General features: G+C 33.5%; 4 protein-coding genes across 5 annotated transcripts; 2 read left to right on the top strand and 2 right to left on the bottom strand.

Annotated features, from left to right (window-relative positions):
• The first annotated feature begins 298 nt into the window (after positions 1 to 298).
• On the top strand, positions 299 to 2941 carry LOC114750856 (vegetative cell wall protein gp1-like). Its single transcript, XM_028939493.1, has 2 exons — positions 299 to 876; positions 1667 to 2941. The coding sequence occupies exon 2, from the start codon at positions 1718 to 1720 to the stop codon at positions 2939 to 2941; it is 1224 nt and encodes a 407-aa protein (XP_028795326.1). The 5' UTR covers positions 299 to 876; positions 1667 to 1717.
• Positions 2942 to 4339: 1398 nt separating this feature from the next.
• Positions 4340 to 6427, top strand: LOC114750851 (F-box/LRR-repeat protein 3-like). Its single transcript, XM_028939486.1, has 2 exons — positions 4340 to 5935; positions 6398 to 6427. The coding sequence occupies exons 1-2, from the start codon at positions 4340 to 4342 to the stop codon at positions 6425 to 6427; spliced, it is 1626 nt and encodes a 541-aa protein (XP_028795319.1).
• Positions 6428 to 9949: 3522 nt separating this feature from the next.
• LOC114750855 (uncharacterized) lies at positions 9950 to 13611 on the bottom strand. Of its 2 annotated transcripts, none has more exons than XM_028939491.1 (8): positions 13249 to 13611; positions 12693 to 12801; positions 12391 to 12432; positions 12044 to 12212; positions 11543 to 11595; positions 11193 to 11414; positions 10226 to 10272; positions 9950 to 10130 (listed from the first exon to the last, which is right to left on the bottom strand). In XM_028939491.1, the coding sequence occupies exons 1-8, from the start codon at positions 13488 to 13490 to the stop codon at positions 10076 to 10078; spliced, it is 939 nt and encodes a 312-aa protein (XP_028795324.1). In that variant the 5' UTR covers positions 13491 to 13611; the 3' UTR covers positions 9950 to 10075. The 2 variants fall into 2 exon arrangements, with proteins under 2 accessions (XP_028795324.1, XP_028795325.1); XM_028939492.1 differs by having other exon boundaries at positions 12717 to 12801.
• Positions 13612 to 15402: 1791 nt separating this feature from the next.
• On the bottom strand, positions 15403 to 18329 carry LOC114750854 (cinnamoyl-CoA reductase 1-like). Its single transcript, XM_028939490.1, has 6 exons — positions 18071 to 18329; positions 17645 to 17814; positions 17001 to 17186; positions 16515 to 16680; positions 15872 to 16058; positions 15403 to 15729 (listed from the first exon to the last, which is right to left on the bottom strand). The coding sequence occupies exons 1-6, from the start codon at positions 18186 to 18188 to the stop codon at positions 15591 to 15593; spliced, it is 966 nt and encodes a 321-aa protein (XP_028795323.1). The 5' UTR covers positions 18189 to 18329; the 3' UTR covers positions 15403 to 15590.
• Positions 18330 to 23324: the final 4995 nt, after the last annotated feature.

Below are 23324 nucleotides of genomic sequence, written 5' to 3'. Positions count from 1 at the left end.
TGGTTTTTAAATTGTTTCCCCACTCAACTCAACCATAAAACCATAATGGCATTATTTACAACCTTGTTTACTCATCGTGCCATGCCTAGCCACAAACCCCAATTGTTACAAGTAAAGCCTGTTCAAAAAGGAATTGATTATCCTTCTCTTCTGAATTTTCCCTATTTTCTTAAGAAAATTGAGAATAAGAATTGACATGTACTAAGATCATTAATTTGGATTCCTCATTTCAAGAAATGATGATTACCAGGAAAAAGACCATTCATATAATTACGGGGAACCAAACATGATATTGGAATAAAATTATTAAAAAAATAATAATATGCTTACACTAGAATGTTGTTATTAGGAATACAGAAGTTAAAACAAAGAGGACCATGTATGTTTGTCTCTCTTGTTACACTGCATAGTGCATAATTGCTGTTCATACAACAAAGACTAATCCATTTTTTTTGGCTGTATCCTTCTCTTAGAAGCAATCATGTTTAGAACATTGTTAGACACTAAGTATAGATACCTCTCTTGATAGGAATTCAAACTTTGATTCATCACGTTATGAGAAATTAGCTCATCCGCCTGACCAATCCGATTTGTTGTAATGCAACATCCTATGCTCTAAACGCCTCAATAATTATTTACTCACAATGCATCCCCCTGAATGAAGAAAAAAGACAACTCACATTATGCTGTCCGCCTTGGAGTTTTTGGGTCTGAAAAAAAGAAAGAGGGTCCCATAAAAATATTTAATTATAATAGGATTACAACAGTTACAGAAGAGATCAGAAGAAACAGGTAGGTCCATTCCAACTCCCAACTGGTACAAAACTCCATACGTATAGAGATGAACCATCTCTTCTTCCCCTGTTTCTCTGCAACTTTTTATCACGTTTAGAATCACATTAGTAAAGTACCTTTTGCCAAAACCAGTTTTGACATAAACCATAATCTTAGTTGCTTCTGCCAGAAAAGGCGATTCCCAAACACACCATGTTGGGCCAAAAAATAAAAAGCCGAACAATTCAGTCAATTTTCAACTTGGTAAACATGCAAACACACAAGACCTAAAGGATTGACACGAAATAAGGCAGAGCCTGATGTGTGTGCCTCCAATCTTTAATAGCATTAAACTACCAGTAAGGCTATTCATATTCAAATCTGCAACAGTGAAATCGGCACATACAACTAGGCACACCCTCCCCACCTTCCCCTTCCTTCCACTGTGTGTTTGTGTGTCAATGGAATAGGTTGCTTCATCCTTCCACATACCAATCCCACTCTTATACTTGCCCTTCCCTTTCTTTCTCATCTTCTCATTTCTCTCTCACTATTCACTCCTCCTCTAAATCTACCCACCACATTTAATCCCTTTTACTCACATTCATACACACCATAAAAGCTTTACATTATAGTGTGTGCGTGGGTATATATAATCAAACAGAACCATCAATAAACATGCAGTGGAGAAATGAGAGCAAACGATGTTGTGATTCTGACACTATTAGTGTCCCTCTCTTTGACTAGCCAGTCTCTAGCAGAAACCCGACAGAAAGACAAAGAAGATGAAGAATTGAGAGGGGTTAGAGGCAGAATCAGGCATGACAGTAACACTAAAAGAAGAAGCAGAGGAGGAAAAAGAACGAGAGAAAGTAAGTGTGATCAGTTTTACCTGTTTCTGTTCGACAAATGTGGTCACTGGCCTTTTCCTACATATCCTTCAATGGATAATCCCTTTGATCAGATCCCAACCTATCATTCTCCCCCATTACTGGCTTCTCCTCCGCCACGAATCCCTTCCTATTCACCAAGAATTTCTCCTCCTCCGTCACCGGTAATTCAAGTTTCTCCACCACCACCACCAATACCGGTGATTCCTCCGCCAGTTTCATTACCGCCACCTTCAGCGAAGTGCCCACCACCACTATGCCCGCCCCGACCTTTACCCAGTCCCTCACCCCCACCAGCTTGTCCCTGTCCACCTAAGTTGCCGTCGCCGCCTCCACCGTGTCCGTCTCCATCACCGCCACCGCCTCCACCTTGTCCGTCTCCATCACCGCCGCCGCCTTCATGTCCGCCACCGTGTCAACCATCTGTTTCACCCCCGCCGGTGATTCCACTACCGCCATTGCCCCCACTTCCGCCGTTGGTTCCATCACCACCACCACCGTCCCCGTCCCCTCCACCCGCTGTTCTTCCACCCTTGGTAATTCCACCACCGCTTGTTCTTACTCCTCCGTCGACAGGTGTCCTACCAACACCAACATTACCATGGGTATCACCTCCTGATGGAGACACTCATCCTCCGCCACCTGCATTGAATTTTCCCCCAGATGGATCCGTACCGGCACCGCCACTAGTCCCGATGTTCTCGACGCCGCCGGGAACGCCGCAGCTTCCGCAACAACCACCTGAAGGTCCACTGTTATTTCCGCCCCCTCTTATATCAAACCCAACAACGCCGGATACTGGCGTGGTCCCGACACCGGAGTTTCCTTTACCACAAACACCGCCGGTAGGTCCTGATGATCCAGTTCCTTTCACGCCACCAGTCTTTCCATTTCCACAGACGCCGGCCATTTCCCTGCAACCTCCGGCAACTCCACAACTCCCAGATGATCCCCAGGAACCACCGTCGTTTACGTTCACCCCACCAGCCTTTCCTGTCCCAGAGACGCCAGATATTACCTTGCCACCTCCGATGATTCCGCAAATTCCAAAAGAACCACCAACTTTCCCGTTCACACCACCAGTTTTAACTGCCCCAGAGACACCGGATGTTTTCCTTCCGCCGCCGGTAAATCCTGTGCTGCCCGGAGACCCACAAGAGCCGTTCCCGTTTGCATCCTCTCCGCCCTCGCCGGAGTTTATCCTTCCAGAACCATCGCAGGAGGCACCGTCACCACCACTAGTATTCTTACCCCCGCCATCTGATGCTTCTCCTTGAAGAAACTGACATTTCACCCCAAAAAAATTTTAGTTTTTCCCCTTTTTTTTTTTTTCAGAAAAACAGACGAGACCATGAAGCCAAATTACTAATTAATCCCCAAAAATCTGGTTCTAACAAATGAATATTAGGGAGGAAATAAAAACTTACCTCATTTTAAGAAGTAATCATTTTAATTATGTAAAAAAAACACATAAACAGTTATAATTATTTTAAAAATTAGGTTTGGATTTGAAGTATCAGTGACTAATTTTCAAATAAATTTAATTATACGCCATTTAAATTAAAATTTTAAATAAAACATACTATCAATGGACGTTTCAATGGAAGGCGCCCTTGTCTGTGTATTTAAAGTTTAAATTTCAAATTGCCCTAATTATTTGTCTCACAAATGAACCAAACCGAAAGAATAATACTTATATTAAGTATTTTATATTCATAATCTCAAGTTTCTACATCTGATCATATGTCATATTTTTAAAATATTCACATTTAACAGCATTTGATTATAAATTCAAAAGACACATGGTCATTTACAATTAGGAAATTTAACATAATAGATATAAAAAATTTGATCTAAGTTTTTTTAGCATAAAACCTTTGAATTTAGGTATCTTTATTTTTTAAAATATAAAATTTTACTTTATTAGTTCTTACTCCCTCCATCTATTTTTATAAGCAATTTTAAACTAAATCACATAAATTAAAAAGATAATTAAAATTAGTTAAAAACATTAAATTTGTAAAAATTAAAATTTTTCTCTAAAATATCATTATTTTTGGAATAAGTATAAGAAATTTATTATAATAAAGAAAATCATAAAAAAATAATATGTAATGGAGAGAGAGATTACATTAAAATATAATCTTTAGAACATTTATTATCTAAGAAATAATACTTTGAGAAATAAAAAATAAATATATTAAATACTAAAATAAGTTTTTAATAAAGGTAAAATGAAAAACCAGCTACAAAATTTTTTTAAAAAAAAAACCTTAGAAATATTGCTATATTTAAAAATAAGAAGAGGGTAATAATTTTTTCTTATAAAAAGTGAGCAAGGGATAGTTTTTTGACTTTTTCTTTGAGGGGAAGGGGGCCAAAAAGAGTAGCTAGTTAAAGTTGAGGGGGAGCGGCAGCATAAAACCCATGATAACAAGATTTCTCTCTATTGTAATTTAAAATTTGAATTCAGTTGGTATCGTAGGAAGGAAGCGGAGATAAATAAAATTGGCCAAAAAAAAAAAAGGAATAAATAACGACATGTATAAAGACGTAAATGCCCCTACAAAGGCAATTTAAAGATTTGAGGGATGTTGATGCAGAAATTCTCTCCCTCTTCTGTCTTCAACTTCGGAATTGAACTTCCCTGAGATTGATTCTCTTGCTTTCCAAAGATGTCATTTGAGTGGGCAGATCTGCCCTGTGAATGCTGGGAATTGATCCTCCGATCACTCAAGCACCGCCGTGACTACGACTCTGTATCTTTGGTTTGCAAGGGATTCTACTCTATCACCAGGCGCCTTCAATCCTCTCTCACCCTCTACCACTCAACAATTCCGTTCCTTCCTCGGTTCTTTGTCAGATTTCCCGCTCTCAAGTTCATCGATCTCAGTAACTTCACTGGCGATCTCAATCCCGTGCTTGCTCTAATTTCAAAATCTCGACTGGCAATCGATTCCCTCGACATCTCCAATCAGAAATCCCTTCCTGTGGACGGACTGCGAAAATTGGGTTCCAAGATGAGAGATAATATCAGGGTTTTGATCTGTTCCAATATTCGCGACCTTCAGGATAGCGATCTTGTCGTCATAGCTGATTCCTTCCCGCTTCTTGAAGAGCTCGACATTAGCTTCCCCGAATTTGATAACAAATTTGCCGTATCTGATTCTGGGTTCACGGCGATGACTATGAGGCTGAAAAATCTACGCAGAGTCGAAATTGGTAATTTCTTCATCACAGATGTCTCTCTTCATTCTCTGTTCGCGAACTGTGAGTTTCTGAGAGAAGTCGCACTTGAAGGTTGCAGCTTCTTATCTCAAGTGGGCGTTGCTTCCGCAATCCTCAAGAGACCGTATCTCATTTCTATCTCCCTCAGTAATATCAAGGATCTATGCCTACCCATTATTTCAGATTTTATTGATTCACTGAGGATTTTGAAAAGTTTGACCGTTTTTGAATTTGTACATGTCTCTGTATCGGATGAGTTGCTCTGTTCAATGGCAGATGCCGATCTTCCATTGAGTAAGTTGATCCTCAGTAAATGTTCCGGCTATACATATGCTGGAATAGCTTGCTTGTTGGCAAAATGTCAATCAGTTCAATACTTGGATCTTCAGAATGCTAAACTCACAGATCAAGATATGAGAGAACTATCTTTGTTTCTTCGTAATGTGACCTTCATAGACCTCAGTTTTTCTCCAAAGCTGACTAATTCAACATTTCTAGCTCTCACAAGAAACTGCCCTTTGCTTAGTGAGATAAGAATGGAGAGGACGGCTCTTGGGACAGAAGGCCTAAAAGAAGATAGTTTGAAGGATTTTGTTTTCGACTCTCGAGTAAAGACTCTCTATTTGGGTGGTAACTTTAAATTAAAGGACGAAGATGTCAAAGGGTTTGTTTCAGTGTGTCCCAATTTAGAGCTTCTCGACATAAACACTTGTTGGAATATCACCAAAGGTGTATTTGAAGCTTTAAGGGACTGCCTTAAGATTACTCATCTAAGCTTGGCTGGCTGTGCAGCGGTGACTGGATTTGAGATAGGATTTGAATTACCCAAACTGGAGGTGATGAACTTGTCGCAATCAAGGATTGATGACGAAGCCCTTTCAATAGTTTCAAAGACTTGTTGTGGGCTAACACACTTGGAGTTGCAGAATTGCTTTAATGTGACATCAAATGGAGTGAGGTACGTGGTGGGAAAATGCACAAGACTGAGAGACATAAATTTGAAGCACTGTAATAAAGTGAGTGCTGATATTATTCCTTGGATGGTATGTTCAAGCTCTTCATTGAGAAAAATAATTGCTCCCCCCAGTTTTCGTGCTAGTGAGAGCCAGACAAAACTCTTCTTGCGGCATGGATGCCGTGTTTGTTAGTAATTAATAGACTCTGAAGGGCTTCCCTGATATGTAAAATATGTCTTCATTTATCCATGGCAAACTGATCAATAAATTCGTATTTTGCATTTATTATGTTTATGCTTTGTGAAGACCTCTTTGTTTTTTCAATTGTAATTAAGTGGTAATGACCGGTGGAAAACAGTGTTTTTCTGTTTCTTGTGTTAATGAAGCTGGAGAAGATCAAAGGTTTCTTCGAGATTGTTATAAATAGAGAATGTCTCCCCAAGTGATGCCTCACGAAAGAAATCTTTTTCTTCTGAGTTTGGAGCTCATTTGGTTTTTGTTTGATATTGATATGCTTTATTGATTGCCTCTTTATCTCTTCTTGGGCAGTCATCACCTCTTCCTGATATGCTTCAGTGATATTATTTCTTCTCAATCTTGCGAAGTTGACTGCACGTATTCTGTAGCAAAATTCGTATAACTTTCGGTATTCCCATTGGAAAATTGATTGCTGAGTTACAAGATAGGATGGTCAAGAGGCGTGGCCAGGAAAGGATGTGCTAGTTTGTACTTTCTAAACCCAAAGCTTTATCCCAAAAAAAGAACTGCTAAAACTCAATACAGCTTGAAATTATTGATACCTAGGGCACCTTTTAGAAGAAATTATTGGTTCATAATATCACTTTGTTTCTATTTATAAGTTACTTATAGGGAAAAAATTGTTTTTAAATACTACTTCGGTCTTTAATATAAAAGCTGGTTTAATTTTTAATTTGGTTCTAAATACAAAACTTCAATATATTTTGTCTCTTATATTTATTCATTTTTCTCAAGATAATCCTTGTAGTAATTGCAAATATTACAAGTTTCATCACATAATAATTCTAGTTATTACATATATTGACATATTGGTAAGGGTATTCCAGAGAAGATAACACCTATTCATTATAAATAACTAACTTAACAAACTTTTCTAATCAATTTAAATTAGTTAATTAACTCTTATGTTAAGAACCGGAGGTAGTATAAGTTATTTGTAGGATAATTAAATAGTTTTTTCTAATTTTATTCTTGTTGACTTAATAAATACACAAAGAGATAAAGTAAATAGGTAAAAAAAAATATATAACATATTTTTAACATCCTTTCTTTAGTAAGGGCAAATGCGAAAAAAAATTATCAATTTAGTGCATTTATTGATTTGCAGACTAGGAGTACAAGTGAGTTATTTTAAAAATAGAGTGGTGTAAATTATTTACAGAGTTATTTATTACTTTTTCTATCCTTAATTTAAGATCCAATTATTGAGTTGATCTTGGTCCTAAACATAATATTTATTTCTCATATTTATTACTTTTTCTAAATTAACCCCTATTGATACTCCCTCAACCATAATCAAGTAGGAAATGGAAGGAAGATATTGAGGAAGATGATTATGATATTTTAAAAAAAAATGTTATATTTTTTACAATTAACTAGTTTACTTAACTTTTTTAATTTAATCAAATTAGTTAAATAAGTCTTATATTAAGTGTGAGAGGAGTATTACTTTACAATTTTATTCTAGAAGAAATTTTTAGTTTATAATGCAAGTCATTTAGAGGGGCGTCATATTTGAATAGGATTAAAACTGTATTTTTTTTTTCCTTTAAACAGACTTAATGAATCAACCACTTTCCTTTGGTGAGGTAATTAAAAGTGATTTGGCATTGTAAATGCAAATTAATTCATATTTAAATAATAGATGGTTTAGGTACAACATTTCATATGACTATTATTATAATTATAATATTTTATAAATTAATTTTTTGTACTACAAGTATAAATTATCCAGATTAAATTTTAATTGTTTAAACTTGTTTATTGATATTTAAATAATATTATAATAATATTTTATAAGATTTAACATCTAAACCGTTAACTTCTTGATTCAAGAGTCGAGAAGAGATTTTGGGTAGAAAATGAGTGAGTATTCTAAAGAGGATTCAAATCCATCTGCTAAAGGGAAAAGAAAATTAAATTTTTATACAGAAAAAAAAATTGGGACTTTTAAAAGGATGTCAAAAACCTTTTTGATACAGGCCAATTTCTGGTTATTACATGTCGCAATTTATTTGTACAATTTCAAGATACCTTTAAAAATTGGCATGTAACAGTTCTTCAATTAGCACAGGTATGTATTCAAATTTTGGCAAATTAATATATGATGGTCATATTACATTTACTCATATAAAGGTTATTTTTAATATTTGACCTCAATAAATGTTCACTTTAGGCTAGTTCACTTGCAAAAGAATTTCAAAGTGATATTATACTCCTCCGACTATTAATGTAAGACTTAATTAAAAAGTTAATATCAGTTTTATATGTAAAACTTATTTCACATCTTTATTTTTTTTCTAAATTAATTCTATTGATATTCTCTTAACAACAATCAAATGCAAAAAAAGCAATGAAATTAAAAAAATATATTTAAAATCGACTGGCTGAGGGTTGTTTTAATTTAACCAAAGTCAAGGGTTCAATCCCGCTTAGGAACGCAATAGCGTTTGTGATAGGCAAGCTACCCTTGGGGTCCCACAAAATGCCGCTTTGGATTAGTCTCAACCCGTTAATGTGCCTGGAAAATGGCCTTAGCTCAGGATACCGGGAGGAAGAAATTCAAAAAAAAAAAATATACACACACACCTAAGATGTTTTTTAAAAAAAAAATATTATATTAACTAATTTAACTAACATTTTTAATTTGCTCAAATTAATTAATTATATCTTACATTAAGGATTGGAGGAATATATTATAGGTAGTTGCTAGATCTTGAGAACTTAAAATTTCATTATCAAGGCGCCAAATGTTCGGAATCTTCTTGATGAATCTATCTAATCCTCTTATTCCTCCAGTTGATGGGACTAGATTTTTTTGGATGCGTTGTAAGACAATTTATGAAAAATGACTAATTTTATACAGTTTCACAAGATATGGTTTTCTTTCTTGAGGACCAACATTAAGATATCATTTTGTAGAGTTCACCGCCAACTTGTAACCTCCCTTCATCAGCATCGTGGCGCTGCCGTGAAGCTGAGTACCCATTCGGTGCTCATCACCTATAACCTCCCTTCATCAGCATTGTGGTGCTGCCGTGGGGCCGGGTTCCCATTCGGTGCTTATCAGGTGATGCGCATCCACCTGATGAGAAATCTGGACGATCCAGATTTAATATTATTAAATAATTATTTTAAAATAGAAAAAAATTATATTTTTAAATAATGATAGTTAAAAGATTATCCTTATCTTTTATCTTATACGTATTAAAATAATTATTTTGAAAAAAATAAAAATAAGAATAAATCTAGACGGTCCAGATCTAATGAGCATTGAATACTCATTAAAACTGATGAGCACCCAATGTAAGTTCCCATGAAGCCCAGACAAGTTATGATCATTTGTTTTGGTTTTCTGTTATATTGCACCGAAAAACCAATACTACCCCAGCTCCTTAATATAAAATATAATTAACTCATTTAAAAAGAGTGAGAAAGTTACTACATTAGTTAATTAGACTATATATCAATTTATAAGTAAACAAAATTTATTTAGATAAAAGTAATAAATATGAATATTTTAAATTAATTTAGTAACTTTCTTAATCTTCCTAAATTAGTTAACTGATCTTATACTACTTCCGATCCTTAATATAAAATCTTGTTTGATTTTATTTTTATCTTAAATATAAGCTCCAATTCACTTTATTTCTCATATTTATGTATTTTTTTTTAAAGTAATCCTTCTAACAATAGTAGTTCTAGCCAATACATTTGATTAGCAAGAATATTTTAGGAAAGACAACACATATTTATTATAAATAACTAACTTTACTTCTTTTCTTAATCTCCTCAAATTAATCAACTAGCTCTTATAATTATAACCGAAAGTAATATTTAAGAACCAAAGGTAGTGTGTCTGAGTCAACTCAGCTCTACGTTCCTCCTGTAATCCAGTCCCTGGATGGCTAAATGTTGTGTTTGGCTGACCAAACGTGCTTCTAATGGCCGTACTGGAGACTTTGCCGTTCAGATTATGCTAACATGCATTTCCTCCCCAACAACAGCAAATATCTCGTCCACCCTAAAGGAGGCAGACAAGGATGCATTTAGAGTTCAAACGTACATTGATCAGCATTATTCATATACAAGCATGCCATGCATTTTCTGCCTTCATACCTGTTAGTGTCTATGTTCACTTCTGCAAGCCATGTCGTTAAATAAACCTGCAAAAACTCGTATGAAGACTAATGTTACTTACTTTTATCCAAAATATGGGAGCTAAATAATTAATTTATATATATTAAAAAAATTAGTTAAATTGATTATTTATTAATAATATATGTTGGTTTTCTGAAATACTTTTTTAGTCATTTGCATTAGAAAGTGCTCCTGATGGGTAACTTCTTAATATGCATAATCATGAGGGTGAATTCAGGAAAAGAATAATAAATTTGGAAAATAAAGTGGACTGGTATCTTATATTTGAAACCAAAGCTAACCTATCTATTAGCTCTTGTATTTAGGACCAAAGGGTGTAGTTTTAAACTTTAGTATGGATGCTTACTAATTTTTATTACTACCTCGATCTTTAATATAAAAACTAATTTAACATTCAGTTTTTTTTTAAATATAAGATTCCAATCTACCTTGTTTCTCATATTTATCTATTTTTTCCAAGATAATCTTTATAATAGTTGCACATGTTAAAGATTTTATGAAACAATAATTCTAGCTAATACACATAATTAGCAAAGATAGTTTAAGGAAATCAACACATATTTATTACAAAGAACTAACTTAATTAATTTTTTTAATATGCTCAAATTAGTCAACTGACTCTTATATTAAGAATCGGGGGCAGTACTCTAGATAATAAGGATGAAAAATGAAATGGCTGTTTTATTCAAATCACAACATATGGAACACCTTCTCTCCTACGTCACTTGAGAGGTGGGGCTTAGAGCTCATGGGATTAAAGCACATGGCTATAAAATGCAAACCAGAATCTAAATCCCTAACCTTGTCTAATTGATTCAAACTAGATTCGGGCCTGTCTATTGCAAGAAGCTCCATATAGCATAACACAATAATCATGTCTTGCGAAAGATATTACTTGTTATGGATTTATATAACATCTAACTACCTGTAAAACCTCAGGTTTAGGTTGGTTGTCAAATTTTAGAGCTTCCATGTTAGATTTCCCATCCCTCAGTCTTGGAGGGACTGGCCCACAGGTCTCCTCACAGTAAAGATTGCAGTTCTGCAAGTGGTCGAATTCACCACCATAGAGCTCATTTGACCAATTTAGTTGGTTTCCTTGTGAGATGTCATAACCAATGGACAAGAACTCAATAATAAGCAACCGCTGCCCATTTAAAATAAGTTCCATAATAACACAAAAGCAAGGCAGACAGTCAGAAAACATAATGAAATGGGGCAAAATATATATATATATATATATATATATATCGCAAGACAAGTTGCTGAGTTCACCTTCAGACACAGCTCCCATTTAAACATTTGAACAAGCTCCTGAGCCAATTTCTCTGAGAAATTTCAAGAGTCACAACTTTTATAGTTAGTATATTGCGCAAATCAAATGTCATAGATAATATATTGCACTATATTTTCCTCCATATCTTGTTGGGTAGAAATAAGGACAATATGATGTTGATTTGTAAGCCCAACAAACATATTTTATCATTAAACTCTAATTTCTCATATTTAGCATCCATCATTTATGAGTAATAAGAGCTCCTAATCACAATTTCAACAGTTCTCACGCAGTTATTGATGAATCCAATATATTTCCTTTTGCCATTCACAGAAGTTCCAAGATTCTATAACTCTGTCAACGAAACTTGACCTCACAATTGATAGCCTGACAATACATAATTGCATAGAACATTGAGAATTGATAATTTGCTTAAAGAAATCATATAATTTGAGCAACTCGCTCTCTCCCTTTCTTCAAAGGGGATCAGAAAGTCATACCATGAGAAGCAATAGATAAAAATAAAAATACAGGGACGCCACCACCATCTCCAGAATCACTCTTGTCTTCAGAAAAACTAGAAAACTGTAGTAGTGGACTATTATTTGCTCCTTTAAAGAAACATCTCATTGATCTGGTAGTATTGATAATGTCACTAACTACAGCCACCTGAAATTGGATGAAAAATAAAACATGCACAATAAATCAATTCAGTAACATCTGGCGCATGATTGCCATAACAAACTATCCAGTACCATCAAGCACAATAAAACATGTACAATGTTTGTTCATTACATTATTTTGCAAGCTCATAATGCTATCAGTTACAAAAGGATAGCAAATGTACCATGTCCTTATACGTAGACAATAGCTGGCACCTCAAAAGTTCCTGAAACAGACACAAACAGTGCAGCAGTAAATAATAAAAATATGACAGAAGTTATAAATTACACTGAACAATAATATATCATGCTGGAAGAATTCACCAAAGACAAATAATAATCAATTGTTGTAAGATGTGTATTATTAATTCTGACATTATATTTAAAAAACATATCCTAAAAATCAAAAGATAGTTTTGAATGGTGTCAGTTGCAACTGCCTCCAATATAATTTAATGTAAGTTCAAATTGCTCCAGCAAGATTTACCAACGCGATATAAATAAGCACCACCTGCTGCTTTGATAGTTTGAAACAAGCTCTTTTTCTTATATCAGGCCAATCGCTCAAAACACCTAAGTCCATATTAGGGATGTACCTGCATCAATTATGAAACAAGAGCATAACTACAAGCACCTTAGACGAATCATATATTTAAACAATCAGAGAATTAACTTTTTTTATTAAAAAAAAACCGTTATTTGTAAATACCAATTAAAGGTGGAAACCTGGAGACAAAAACCTCTGATCATTTTACTCTAACAAAATAAAAACTAGCAGAATCGAGGAATGTGATCACAGCAGGAACACTTTTTGTCCTTTCTAAAGGATAAAACTTGCAGTGAATAAAACCCCTCCCTCCCGCCCTTTCAAAACGGTTTTAAGTGTGAGTCCTGAAAGTCATAACCGAAACAAGTCCTGAACATACATTATACAGTACACAAGATTTCATAATTCTCAGCGGCAGAGTCTCATTTTTCTAGTTTCTGATGCGAAACTGAGTTACCAAAATAAGAAGAATTGACCTTACTTACTTACGGATTACCTTTCAGAGAGAAGAGAATTGACAAGAGAAGTGGCGTGAGATCTTCCAGCAGAAGAAAGAGACAACCATTGGTTCCTAAAAGACGATAATTTGGACCATTGGTTCCTGAGATTTCGCTGCGCAGCTGGCCTCCATAATCTGAACACTGATGGTGGCAATGGAGATGAATTAGAGTTCGAGCTGTGGGGTCGGGAATCGCCGGTTCGCGACGACGAGGGTGTTGTCGAATCAAAGGTTTTCATCTTTGAGAATTTCTCAGCTTTGCTCTATGCCATTCACTTTGGTTGACGGAAACTTCAGCGAGGGAGATAGAAACGTGGGGTTTCCCGGCGGCGGAGCTGTTTGGTAGTCGAGGAGGAACTAACAGCGGATTGCTCATTTCCCGGGAGCCAAGGGAGGAGAGGGAGGGACTGTTTGGTTAAGCTACTCGGGAGGGCGAAAGTAAGTTTGAGGGAGCAAAAGTGGAACCGAGCAATATCACGTTTGCCGTCATTTTTTGTTATAAGTAATTTTTATGGCTTATGTTTTATGTAAAAAAATTTCAAAATGAAAAGACATTTTTATCTCTATATTTATATCATTCTCATATTTCTCATTACATATATTTTATGCTTTCCAATTTATCTTTAGTTATTTATTTTTAATACTCTTTTAAATAAAAAATAATTTTTAACAAAATTTTTATAATATTTTTAATATTATTTTTCATTTTATATCTACATAAATTGTGTAAAAGTACATCATTCAATCGATTATGTAACATTATTTGCTTAAAAGTTTTTTACATTACTATGTTTTGTAATTTAAATATATTTTATTCATTAAATATAACTGCTTCCTATTAAAATAATTTAAAATTATTATATTTTTTTAACTTCATATTTTTAATTATTTTTTATTATTGAATAAAAGCTATACCTATTTTAATTATTCTTACAAGTCAAACTTACTTATCCAATTATAATCCTAACAACTTTTCTATTTTACAAAACAACTATTGTAAAAATCAATTCAAATATAAATCATATTATCTAATTTATCTTTTACCAAACCTAATTTTTTTTAAAAATCAAATTGAAAAAAGTTATCTTTTCTATTTCCAATTCAAACAGACCCTAAAGTGTTTTGTTTTTTTTTTGCTTGGAAATTTTTTTCCCCCTCCTTAGTACTGATTTCTTTGTTTCATTTAAAAAATTTTATATTTCTTTCAAACTTATTTAATTTTTAATATAATATAATAGTTATTTAATTAATTTAAATAAATTAAGAAAGTTAAATAATTTTCTTAATTTTGACAAAGGTGATTTGATTTTTCCAAAATATTCCTAGATAACATTACATTATATTCTTTCAATCCCTAATGTATGACCTAATTTGAAAGTGAATGTTGATCTTATATGTAAAACCTACTTCAAATGTTTATCAATTTTTTTTCTAAATTAACTCTATTAATATTTTCTTAACAATAATCAAGTACTTTAATAATAATTAAGTAAGAGAAAAAGGGAAGAAATTAAGGAAGATAATTACCGTATCTTAAAAAAAATAAATCATATTAACTAATTTAACTAATATCCACAATCTACCCAAATTAATTAATTGGGTTGTATATTAAGAACTATAGGAGTATATAAATTTATGGATTAGATGAATTAGTTTGGAAAAAAAACAGACTAAATAGGAGAAAAATGAGTTAAATTAATACTATTACATTTAGGACAAAAATCATACCTTAATTAATTCTTATATTTAGGATGCAAGGAACATCATATCATTCATGATTATTGATGGTGTTCTTGATAATCTAAAAATAAAGTAACATTTTTAACATTTGAAACAAATGGATTCAACCAATTATTTGATTATTTTTTATAGTAGAGGCACCATGATCATACACGGTACCTTTTATTTTCATGCACCTAATCATAAATAAACTATCAAGACATTTTTTTTTATTGCGCATAAAAGAAATAGCAGCATTCAACTTTTCTTTTCGTTTTGTTAATTTGTTCCTTTCTATTTTATCAAAATACATATTTTTCTTTTTCAAAATTGGTTAAAACAAATGCATTCTTTCTTTTCTTTTCTTTTGATAAAAAAGCAATTTTATTCACCATGACTAAAAAGATTATATACAAGGACTAGAAAGTCACTTTCGGTCAACTTGAACTTATTTTGAGCTAAACCCAAATAAACCCTAGATTACTACTCACGTCTTGATCCATTCCCATCAAGCAGGCAAGACTTTATTATGACAACCACTACCTTACGCTAGAATATACACATACACCCACATTCCATATTACTTCTTCCAAGTATACCCGAGCCAGAGAGAAACAAAGTCATTTGGCTTCCAGAAGCCCTGCGGCCTTGAAGCTCTCAACAGAATCCACTAGTGTTTCTTCCAGTGGCCTGTATCTCCAACCCAACTTCTGCAATTTCTCTGAGCTCAACTTTATGCGATCACCCACTTCAACAAAGCTGCAGAAGTAATAAAACTTGTAAAATTAAACAAGGTGAAATAGAAATGCACATGAGCAGACACAGAATCTGTCAAATACTGAACAGAAACCAGAGCATATATTTCCTGTGTTTTCATAAACCCCAGGAACTGAAACCTTACCTTTTAGGGTAGGCATAGTTTGGATATATACGCCTTAATTTCTCCGCCACTTCATTTGGCATGATACCATGTGCAGTGCATAAGTATCTGCCCTCTGCCTCAGTTTTCTCATAAATCATCAGTGTTGCATCAGCTACATCACGCACATCAACTAACCACACTTGTTTATTCTCCACGGACTCGAGACCTTCAGTTTTACACAAATATTGCAATAAAGAAGCCGAAGAATAAATTGCCAACCCTAATGTCCAGTTTGGTAGAAAGCCTTGAAAATTAGAGATTAGGATTGTGATTGAGAAAATATATTAAAATAGTGTTTGGTATAAGAAATTGCTTGTTATATGGGATTAACCAAACCCATGTATGTGGGATTGGGAAATACCATGGGGAGAAGTGGTATTCCCCAATCTCATCTCTATGGGTTTGTCTAATCCCATGTAACGAGTAATTACTCATGCTAAATATTATTTTAATGATTTTTTCAATTGCAATCCCAATCCCTATCTTTTATTTTCAATGCTTCGTACTAAACGAAACTTAAATTCATTCTGTTGTGAAAATAAAACCTTGCATGTCTTAAGATGACATCCAATACAGTTGTCTCTAAGGTATAAAACAACAAGGCATCAGCATTAACTAGCACCTTTAAATGAACTGAGGAGGGCCAAGCTACTTGTGTTGACTGTGGATGCCTGCAAAATTGGCCCGAACACTACACCAGGACAAATAGTTACCAGCGATAGCCCATTGTTTCTGGCAAAATCCACGGCCTGCAACTCCGCCTCGGTCTTCGCATAGGTATACCAGTTCTAAATCATGAATGAGACGAGAGTAAGGAAATATCCTTGATATATGAGCGACTGAATTGCCAAGCACCGGTACCAAATAAAATTTTTAAGTAAAATAGTATGCTATGCCCCAGTAAAGACAATGTTACTTTCGAAATGATCCAACGCTCATCCAAACGCTGCAAAGTTTTCAAACATACTTCTTGTTAAAAAAAAAAAAAAAGTAACTTCTAGCCTGCAAATCGCTGAGCCAAACAGGCTCAATGTTACTTTCGAAATGAAGGGCCAATAACAGATCCAAACCAAAAGCTAATATGTGATAGAAGTCCACAGCTTCAGACCTCTGTTTTTTTGCAGTACTCTTTATCAGACCAACAGGACTCATCAAACACTGCATCCTTGGGAAAGTTTGGGTTGGTGGAAACAGCAAATTGAGAAGATACATAGACAACCCGTTCCACTTTTGCTTCAAGACAAGCTTTGAGGACATTAATAGTGCCCGTCACAGAAGGCTCAATCATTTCTACCTGTAGAAAACTTTGATTACAACGTCAAAAACACATATAGGAAAAGTTAAGTGCCAATTATCACAGGAGGCTTGCTCTCAATACTGCAACTCTCAAACGAAACCCAACATCCAAGACTTCAATTGGTTTGACTGACAAACAAACACAGCCTAAACGTCATTATGAGTTCACTCAAGAGACAAAACAGAAGTGTCTTCAATCACATGGTATCGCTAGCTGGAGTCACTCCACATACAAGTTCTATATTGAAGAAAATGAAATATGGAGGTTGTTTTCACTTTGCAACTGGGAAGCAATTTCCATCAAACAACACTGAAATCTCAAATACGTGTTCTACAAAACAAGCAATTTCAGCCGATGAAACTAGCTTGCACAGCAAAAAGTGTCCTAAATATTCTATAAAACGATAGTAGTAGTAGGAATTCAGTTTATCGTAAACCCAGAGAGTGAAAACTTGCCTCAGGATTGGATAAAGCTGTAGCAGGCACAGGACAAGCAACATGGAAAACTGCTCTACAACCAGCAATGGCCCGAGAAAGAGACTCGTAATCTGAGAGTTCAGCCTTGAAAAGCTTAAGGTTCTCAGAAGCTCCATCGAACTTAAGTAAGTGATCATACTTCTTATTGCCTAATCAAACATGAGGAGTTCAAGAAATTGATGCAAGGGTAAGTAAAAACACTTCAATCTTTTGATTAATTGAACAAAAAAGCATAAACTTATGCATTCGGGCAAGACATGCAACAGAAAACAAGTCCATCCAAACAATGCCATCAATCATGCAAAGGAAAAAAAAAAAAAAAAGAAATCGACCTAATCCAAAATAGGATAAACGACAATCAGAATGGGCAGAAACTGGAAGAGGAAAAGGAGAAAAAAAAGAGACCTGGTTCTCTGACGGTGCCATGAACAAAATAGCCCTTGGACAGAAGAAGCTTAACGAGCCAAGAAGCCAGAAAGCCTCCAGCACCAGTTACGCAAACCTTCGTAGCGGCACCTGTCATTTCGTTATCCTCGCAACTCAGACTTGGAGAAGCACCCACCCTACTTCCATATATTTATCCCTCCACCACTGGTTACACAAAGCTTGGTAGCTACACCTGACATTCCCTTGTCCTCGCAAACTCAGACTTCGACATGCGCCCAAGCTACTTCCATGCCACTGAGGTACTTGGCCTGATGAGGCTAGGGGAGGCGTTTGGTTAGAAATTTTTGACCGGTAGCCAAAAATCTACCCTTCCGTCCCTCCCTTCCTCCCTGGACCCTCATTTCAGCTCCTTCCAAATTCGGGCGTCTTTGATGTTTTCCGATGAGTATAATATAGACATTTTTATCCAAATACTATAAACAGTAACACGGATATGCTGGTTTTTTTGGAAAGGCTTCTACTCTGACACCTAAACTTTAAGTGAACAGGGGGAACGACTTCAAGCTTCTCCTTTTTCATTTTTGATGAAAATTACAATTAAATACCCTGTTTCATTTGCTTCAGCTGCGGCTCCCACCTTTTTGAATCTTGGACAAAATTACAATTAATTTTTCTATCCTTTCATGTCCAGCCGACTATCCCTTCCATTTTTTTCAGAATAAAAGCTATTTTTTTAGGTACGTTTAAAATTATGTTTTTTCATATGGTGTATCGAGTATCCTGATACTATTTTTTTAGTTACATCTAACACCCTAATTTTTAACATGTTGGATGTACTAAAAATAAGATTAGGATGTTGGATACATATTTATCCTTTCCTTTATTCTATATCTCATTCTAAATAAAAACAATATGAGTAGATTTTGTAAAAAAAAATTACTTTTATTTAAAAGGAGATATGGAATAAAAGAAAAAATAAAAGTACATCTAGCACCCTAATCTTATTTTTAGTGCATTCAACTCTTTAAAAATTAGGATATTAGATGTAACTAAAAAAAATAATATCAAAGTACTGAATGTACCATATAAAAGATCAGAATTTTGAATGTACATAAAAAAAATAAGATCATAATATTGGATACATCTTTATCATTAAGAAAATGGAAGGGGCTGATGCTAAAGAATGGAAAAATTAGTTGTACTTTTCTCCAACATTTAAAAGGTAGGAAACGTGGCAAAAGCAAAAGAACCAGGGTCGTTAATTATAATTTTGAATGTATGTAAAAAAAAAAAAAAGATCGTAATGCATGTAAAAAGATAAGAGTTCCACTTTTTTATTTTAAAAACTTAGGTGTCAGGATGGAAGTTCAAGAGCATCAGATAACTTGCCCACTACAGTAGCTCCCAACTCTGTCTTGATTATTATCTATGGTTTAGGACCAAAATTAATTTTTTCCCCCTTGTGCAATGCAATGTACAACATCAATAATAACCTAATAGAAATTTTTTACCGGGCGATATTTTAATTTGAACAAAATTTTAGGTTTGAAAATTCAAAATGCACATTCAGATAGTAAAATAGAGAGAAGAGATATAGATAAATAACTAATAAAACAATAAACTAAGATTTTGGTACAAAGCGTATTGTTTATGTGCCTTGTGCACAGCAAAATTATAAACTAAAGCCACACTACAATAAAATTACAAACCGTATGCCTTCTTCGATTTTTCATATTGCAATCATAAGTTGGTTTCCTTACTACATCAAGCTCAATGTACTTAGGAATTTCTAAAAAAGGGAATTCTGATTATTAGTTTTTAGTCATGGGAAACAATGCAATCTGGGAGAAAAATAGAAAGAAATTAAGCTTTTAGATTATGCAGAAGGTAAACGCACTATTCATTCCCCTCATGAACCTTAAAACTTGTTTCAACATCTGATATGACCAATTGTATTATGCTTTAAACAACAAACTGGCAGGAGAGAATGAAAGGGAAAAAGGCTGGAAAAACAAACCATCATTTGTAATCTCTACCTCCGTCCTTCAAAACTCGCCTCCTCTCCCTCTGTCGTTCACAACTCTTAGGTCTCTAGAACTTTTCTCCCTTCAACGTGGCATTTTCTAACTTCTCCAAGACAGCTAGTCGTGTTTGATCTCATAAGGAAGGGCTCCAACAGATTTTACTTTAGGGGCAAGAGAGTCATTTGAGGATTCTAAAAAATGCATCTAAGTCCCTTTGGGACTTCAAAGAAATTATGAGATTTTAGGGGGCTTTTTGGCTATATATTTGGTTCTGTGGGACCTTAATATCATTTTCCCTAATATTATTTATAATAATTTGAGTTGAAATTATCCTATGTCAAAACCCTTTATGAGAAAGTAGATCATAATTAGATTGCTAATATTTGTCAATAGAGGTTTTGAGGAGATTTTAATCAACAAAGTATTCAATTTTTTATTTAAAGAAAAATGTAGTAAGATAAATAGATACTACCTTCAGCACTTAATATAAAAACTAGTTGGAGATTAAATTTATAATATTTTAATCTGTTTTATCTTTCAAATTTATAACAGTTTCCTTAAAATATTTGTAAACTTGTAAAGGATTTCCACCAAAGAATAATTTTAATACACATAACTAAAAAAATAGTTTAGAGAAGTTAACACATATTTATTATAAATAATCAACTTAACTAATTTTTTAATATCCTTAAATTAATTTTGCTCTTATATTAGTCCTCGGAGGCATTAGCCTTTTTTTTTAACCAAGATAGGTGAGTGGTTAATAACTAACATACCAAGTAGCCAGGGGGAAAAAAGAAGAAGCTAAGAACAAAAGTTTTTAGCAAGACTAGCAAGTGAGGAAGATAAAACAAAAGATAGGTAATAAAATGTGTTGTCATGATATAATACTCTTCTGGTCCTTAATATAAGACCCATTTAACTAATTTGATTAAATTAAGGAAGTTAAGTAAGTTAGTTAATTATAAGAAATATGACACATTTTTTCTAAAACACCATAATCATCTTTCTTAATACCCCCCTCTCTTTCTACTTGATTATGGTTGAGGGAGTATCCATGAGGGTAATTTAGAGAAAATTGATAAATATGATAAATGTGTCTTATATTTAGAACCAAAACTAACTTAATAATTGGATCCTATATTAAAAACCGGAGTAGTAGTTAATTAACACATAAATTTATGATTTGTGAATCCCATCTCAAATTCCTCAATAATAAACAAAAATTAAATCATCCCCACTTTGACCCCCATGTCTAATCATACATCTTTATATCAAGTCAAATAATAAAAGCCTATAATTGTCCCTATCACCTAACCATCTGTTTAAATGGCTTATAAGTAGTTTTTTTAATTATAATCTATAAAATATGAGGTAAATATATGAAAACAAGTTTATTTCGATTTACGTAAAATATGTTTATAAGTTATTTTAAACGTGATGGCAAACATGATTTAAGAGACTTTGGAGTCTATAGTGTATATCTTCTTCATTTATCTTTTATGGCAAACTGATCAATAAATCCGTATTTGGCATTAATTATATTTATGCTTTTTGAAGAGTGAAGACGTCTTTAAATGGAAATAAAACAGAGGAGAGTCATGGCTTTATTTCTTAACGCGCCAAAAATGTAACTTATTATCTTCATTTTCACATCGAAGAACAAAAAACCAAGTTTTTCTCAATGAATGTTAAAGTTGATTAAATTTGGAGAAAATGAATTCACTATCTTAAAGTTGCTAGATCATTAGAATTTAAAATTTCCATAATCAAGGCCGCAAGTGTTCTTAATCTTTTTGATGAATCTACCCCATTCTGTATTTCTCCGGTTGATGGCACTTCATTTTTTGAACGCCGTCACCTTATAAGGCTATTTATGGAGAATGACAATAACTTTATATAGCCTGACAAAGCATAATTTTCTTTCCTAGCCAACAACAGTTGTTCTAAATGATAAACAGTCAGCTCATAACCTATAAGATCATAAGTTTGAATCCTGTTGTCAATATGAGGATCTTATTAGAGGATAATTTATAAATATCCCTGTAAGCACTTTCTGAACCTAGAAGCATATCTTAATTCCAATAAGCTTTTGAAATCCAACTCACCTAAATATTATTTGTAGCAAAATAAAATTCTTTCTTTAGGACCAACATTGAAATATCTTTATCATTTTCAAGAGTTCATCATGTTGCTGTCGTGAAACCAGACAAGTGAGAATGATTTGTGCTGGTTTTTTGTCAATAGAGAACCCAATATTTCTGAGCTCTGTGTTTCTTCTAGTCCGGTCTGCGGGCAGCTAAGGGGTACTTTAGAATTACAGTAGGAGCCTTCAAAAAATAATTTTTTAATTATGTTTTATAAGATGAAAAATAAGTATATGAGAAAAATTTTGTCGCACTTTATGTGAATGTGTTTATAAATACTTAAAAAAGAGCAGATCCGAACTAGCCCTAAAAGACAGACAAGGACGCATTTAGAGTTCAAATGTACATTGATCAACACAGTCATATACATTCATGCTGTGCATTGAAGTGTATTTCTTTTTGCTTTGAAACCTGAAAGTGTTTTTTCTTTCCGGAGTAGAGATTTGTTTGTTTGTTTTATTTAAAAGTGCATAATATTTTTGTACCTTTTAGCCTGGTACTTTTTTATACTTTAATAGTGTGTTTGTGTAAGAACTATTCAGCTAATTTAAATATGTTTAAATAAGATAAATAATTTGCTTAATTTTGACAAGTATGACATGATTTTATTAAAATATCCATATATAATATTAGATTATATATTAATTTATAGATTAAATAAATTAATTTGAAAAAATAACTAAATACTGGAAAAAAGTTGATTAAAATATTACATTTAAGATCAAAATCAACTCTCTAACTATCTCCTATATTTAGGATGGGAGAAGTATCATATCATTGATGATTATTTCATGTTGGCCAAAAAGAAAATGTCATCTTGTTGTAGTTTAAAAGGTGAAGCTGCATCCGGATATTACAGTACTATGACATATTAATGGTAAATTTAGCAGCTTAATGTTACTGTTTTTTTTTTTGGTCTTTCCAACATTCTAATTTTATTTGTAATGTATACAACATCTTGAACCATCGATAAGATTAGAATGTTTAGTATGATCGAAAAATAATGTTAGAGTGCTGTATGCTATTTTATCTATTTCATTCTTTTATGATTGACAATCAAAATAATATATTTCTAAACATTGTTATTACTTGTAAAAATAT

Source organism: Neltuma alba, unplaced genomic scaffold (genome assembly GCF_004799145.2).
Source record: "Neltuma alba isolate B1F8T4 unplaced genomic scaffold, ASM479914v2 tig00006658_pilon, whole genome shotgun sequence".
NCBI classification, from domain to species: Eukaryota; Viridiplantae; Streptophyta; class Magnoliopsida; order Fabales; family Fabaceae; genus Neltuma; species Neltuma alba.
This window is presented reverse-complemented; position numbering and strand designations above follow the sequence as displayed.

Excerpts from the sequence above, each read along its gene's own strand:
- LOC114750856 (XM_028939493.1), top strand. The coding sequence starts at position 1,718 with ATGGATAATCCCTTTGATCAGATCCCAACCTATCATTCTCCCCCATTA.
- LOC114750851 (XM_028939486.1), top strand. The coding sequence starts at position 4,340 with ATGTCATTTGAGTGGGCAGATCTGCCCTGTGAATGCTGGGAATTGATC. Across the intron at positions 5,936-6,397 it reads CTGATATTATTCCTTGGATG|TCATCACCTCTTCCTGATAT; the intron begins GTATGTTCAAGC and ends CTTCTTGGGCAG.
- LOC114750855 (XM_028939491.1), bottom strand. The coding sequence starts at position 13,490 with ATGAAAACCTTTGATTCGACAACACCCTCGTCGTCGCGAACCGGCGAT. Across the intron at positions 12,802-13,248 it reads AATTCTCTTCTCTCTGAAAG|GTACATCCCTAATATGGACT; the intron begins GTAATCCGTAAG and ends TAATTGATGCAG. Across the intron at positions 10,131-10,225 it reads GTGAACATAGACACTAACAG|GGTGGACGAGATATTTGCTG; the intron begins GTATGAAGGCAG and ends TGCCTCCTTTAG.
- LOC114750854 (XM_028939490.1), bottom strand. The coding sequence starts at position 18,188 with ATGACAGGTGCCGCTACGAAGGTTTGCGTAACTGGTGCTGGAGGCTTT. Across the intron at positions 16,681-17,000 it reads AGTACTGCAAAAAAACAGAG|AACTGGTATACCTATGCGAA; the intron begins GTCTGAAGCTGT and ends TTCATGATTTAG. Across the intron at positions 15,730-15,871 it reads AACTATGCCTACCCTAAAAG|CTTTGTTGAAGTGGGTGATC; the intron begins GTAAGGTTTCAG and ends TTACTTCTGCAG.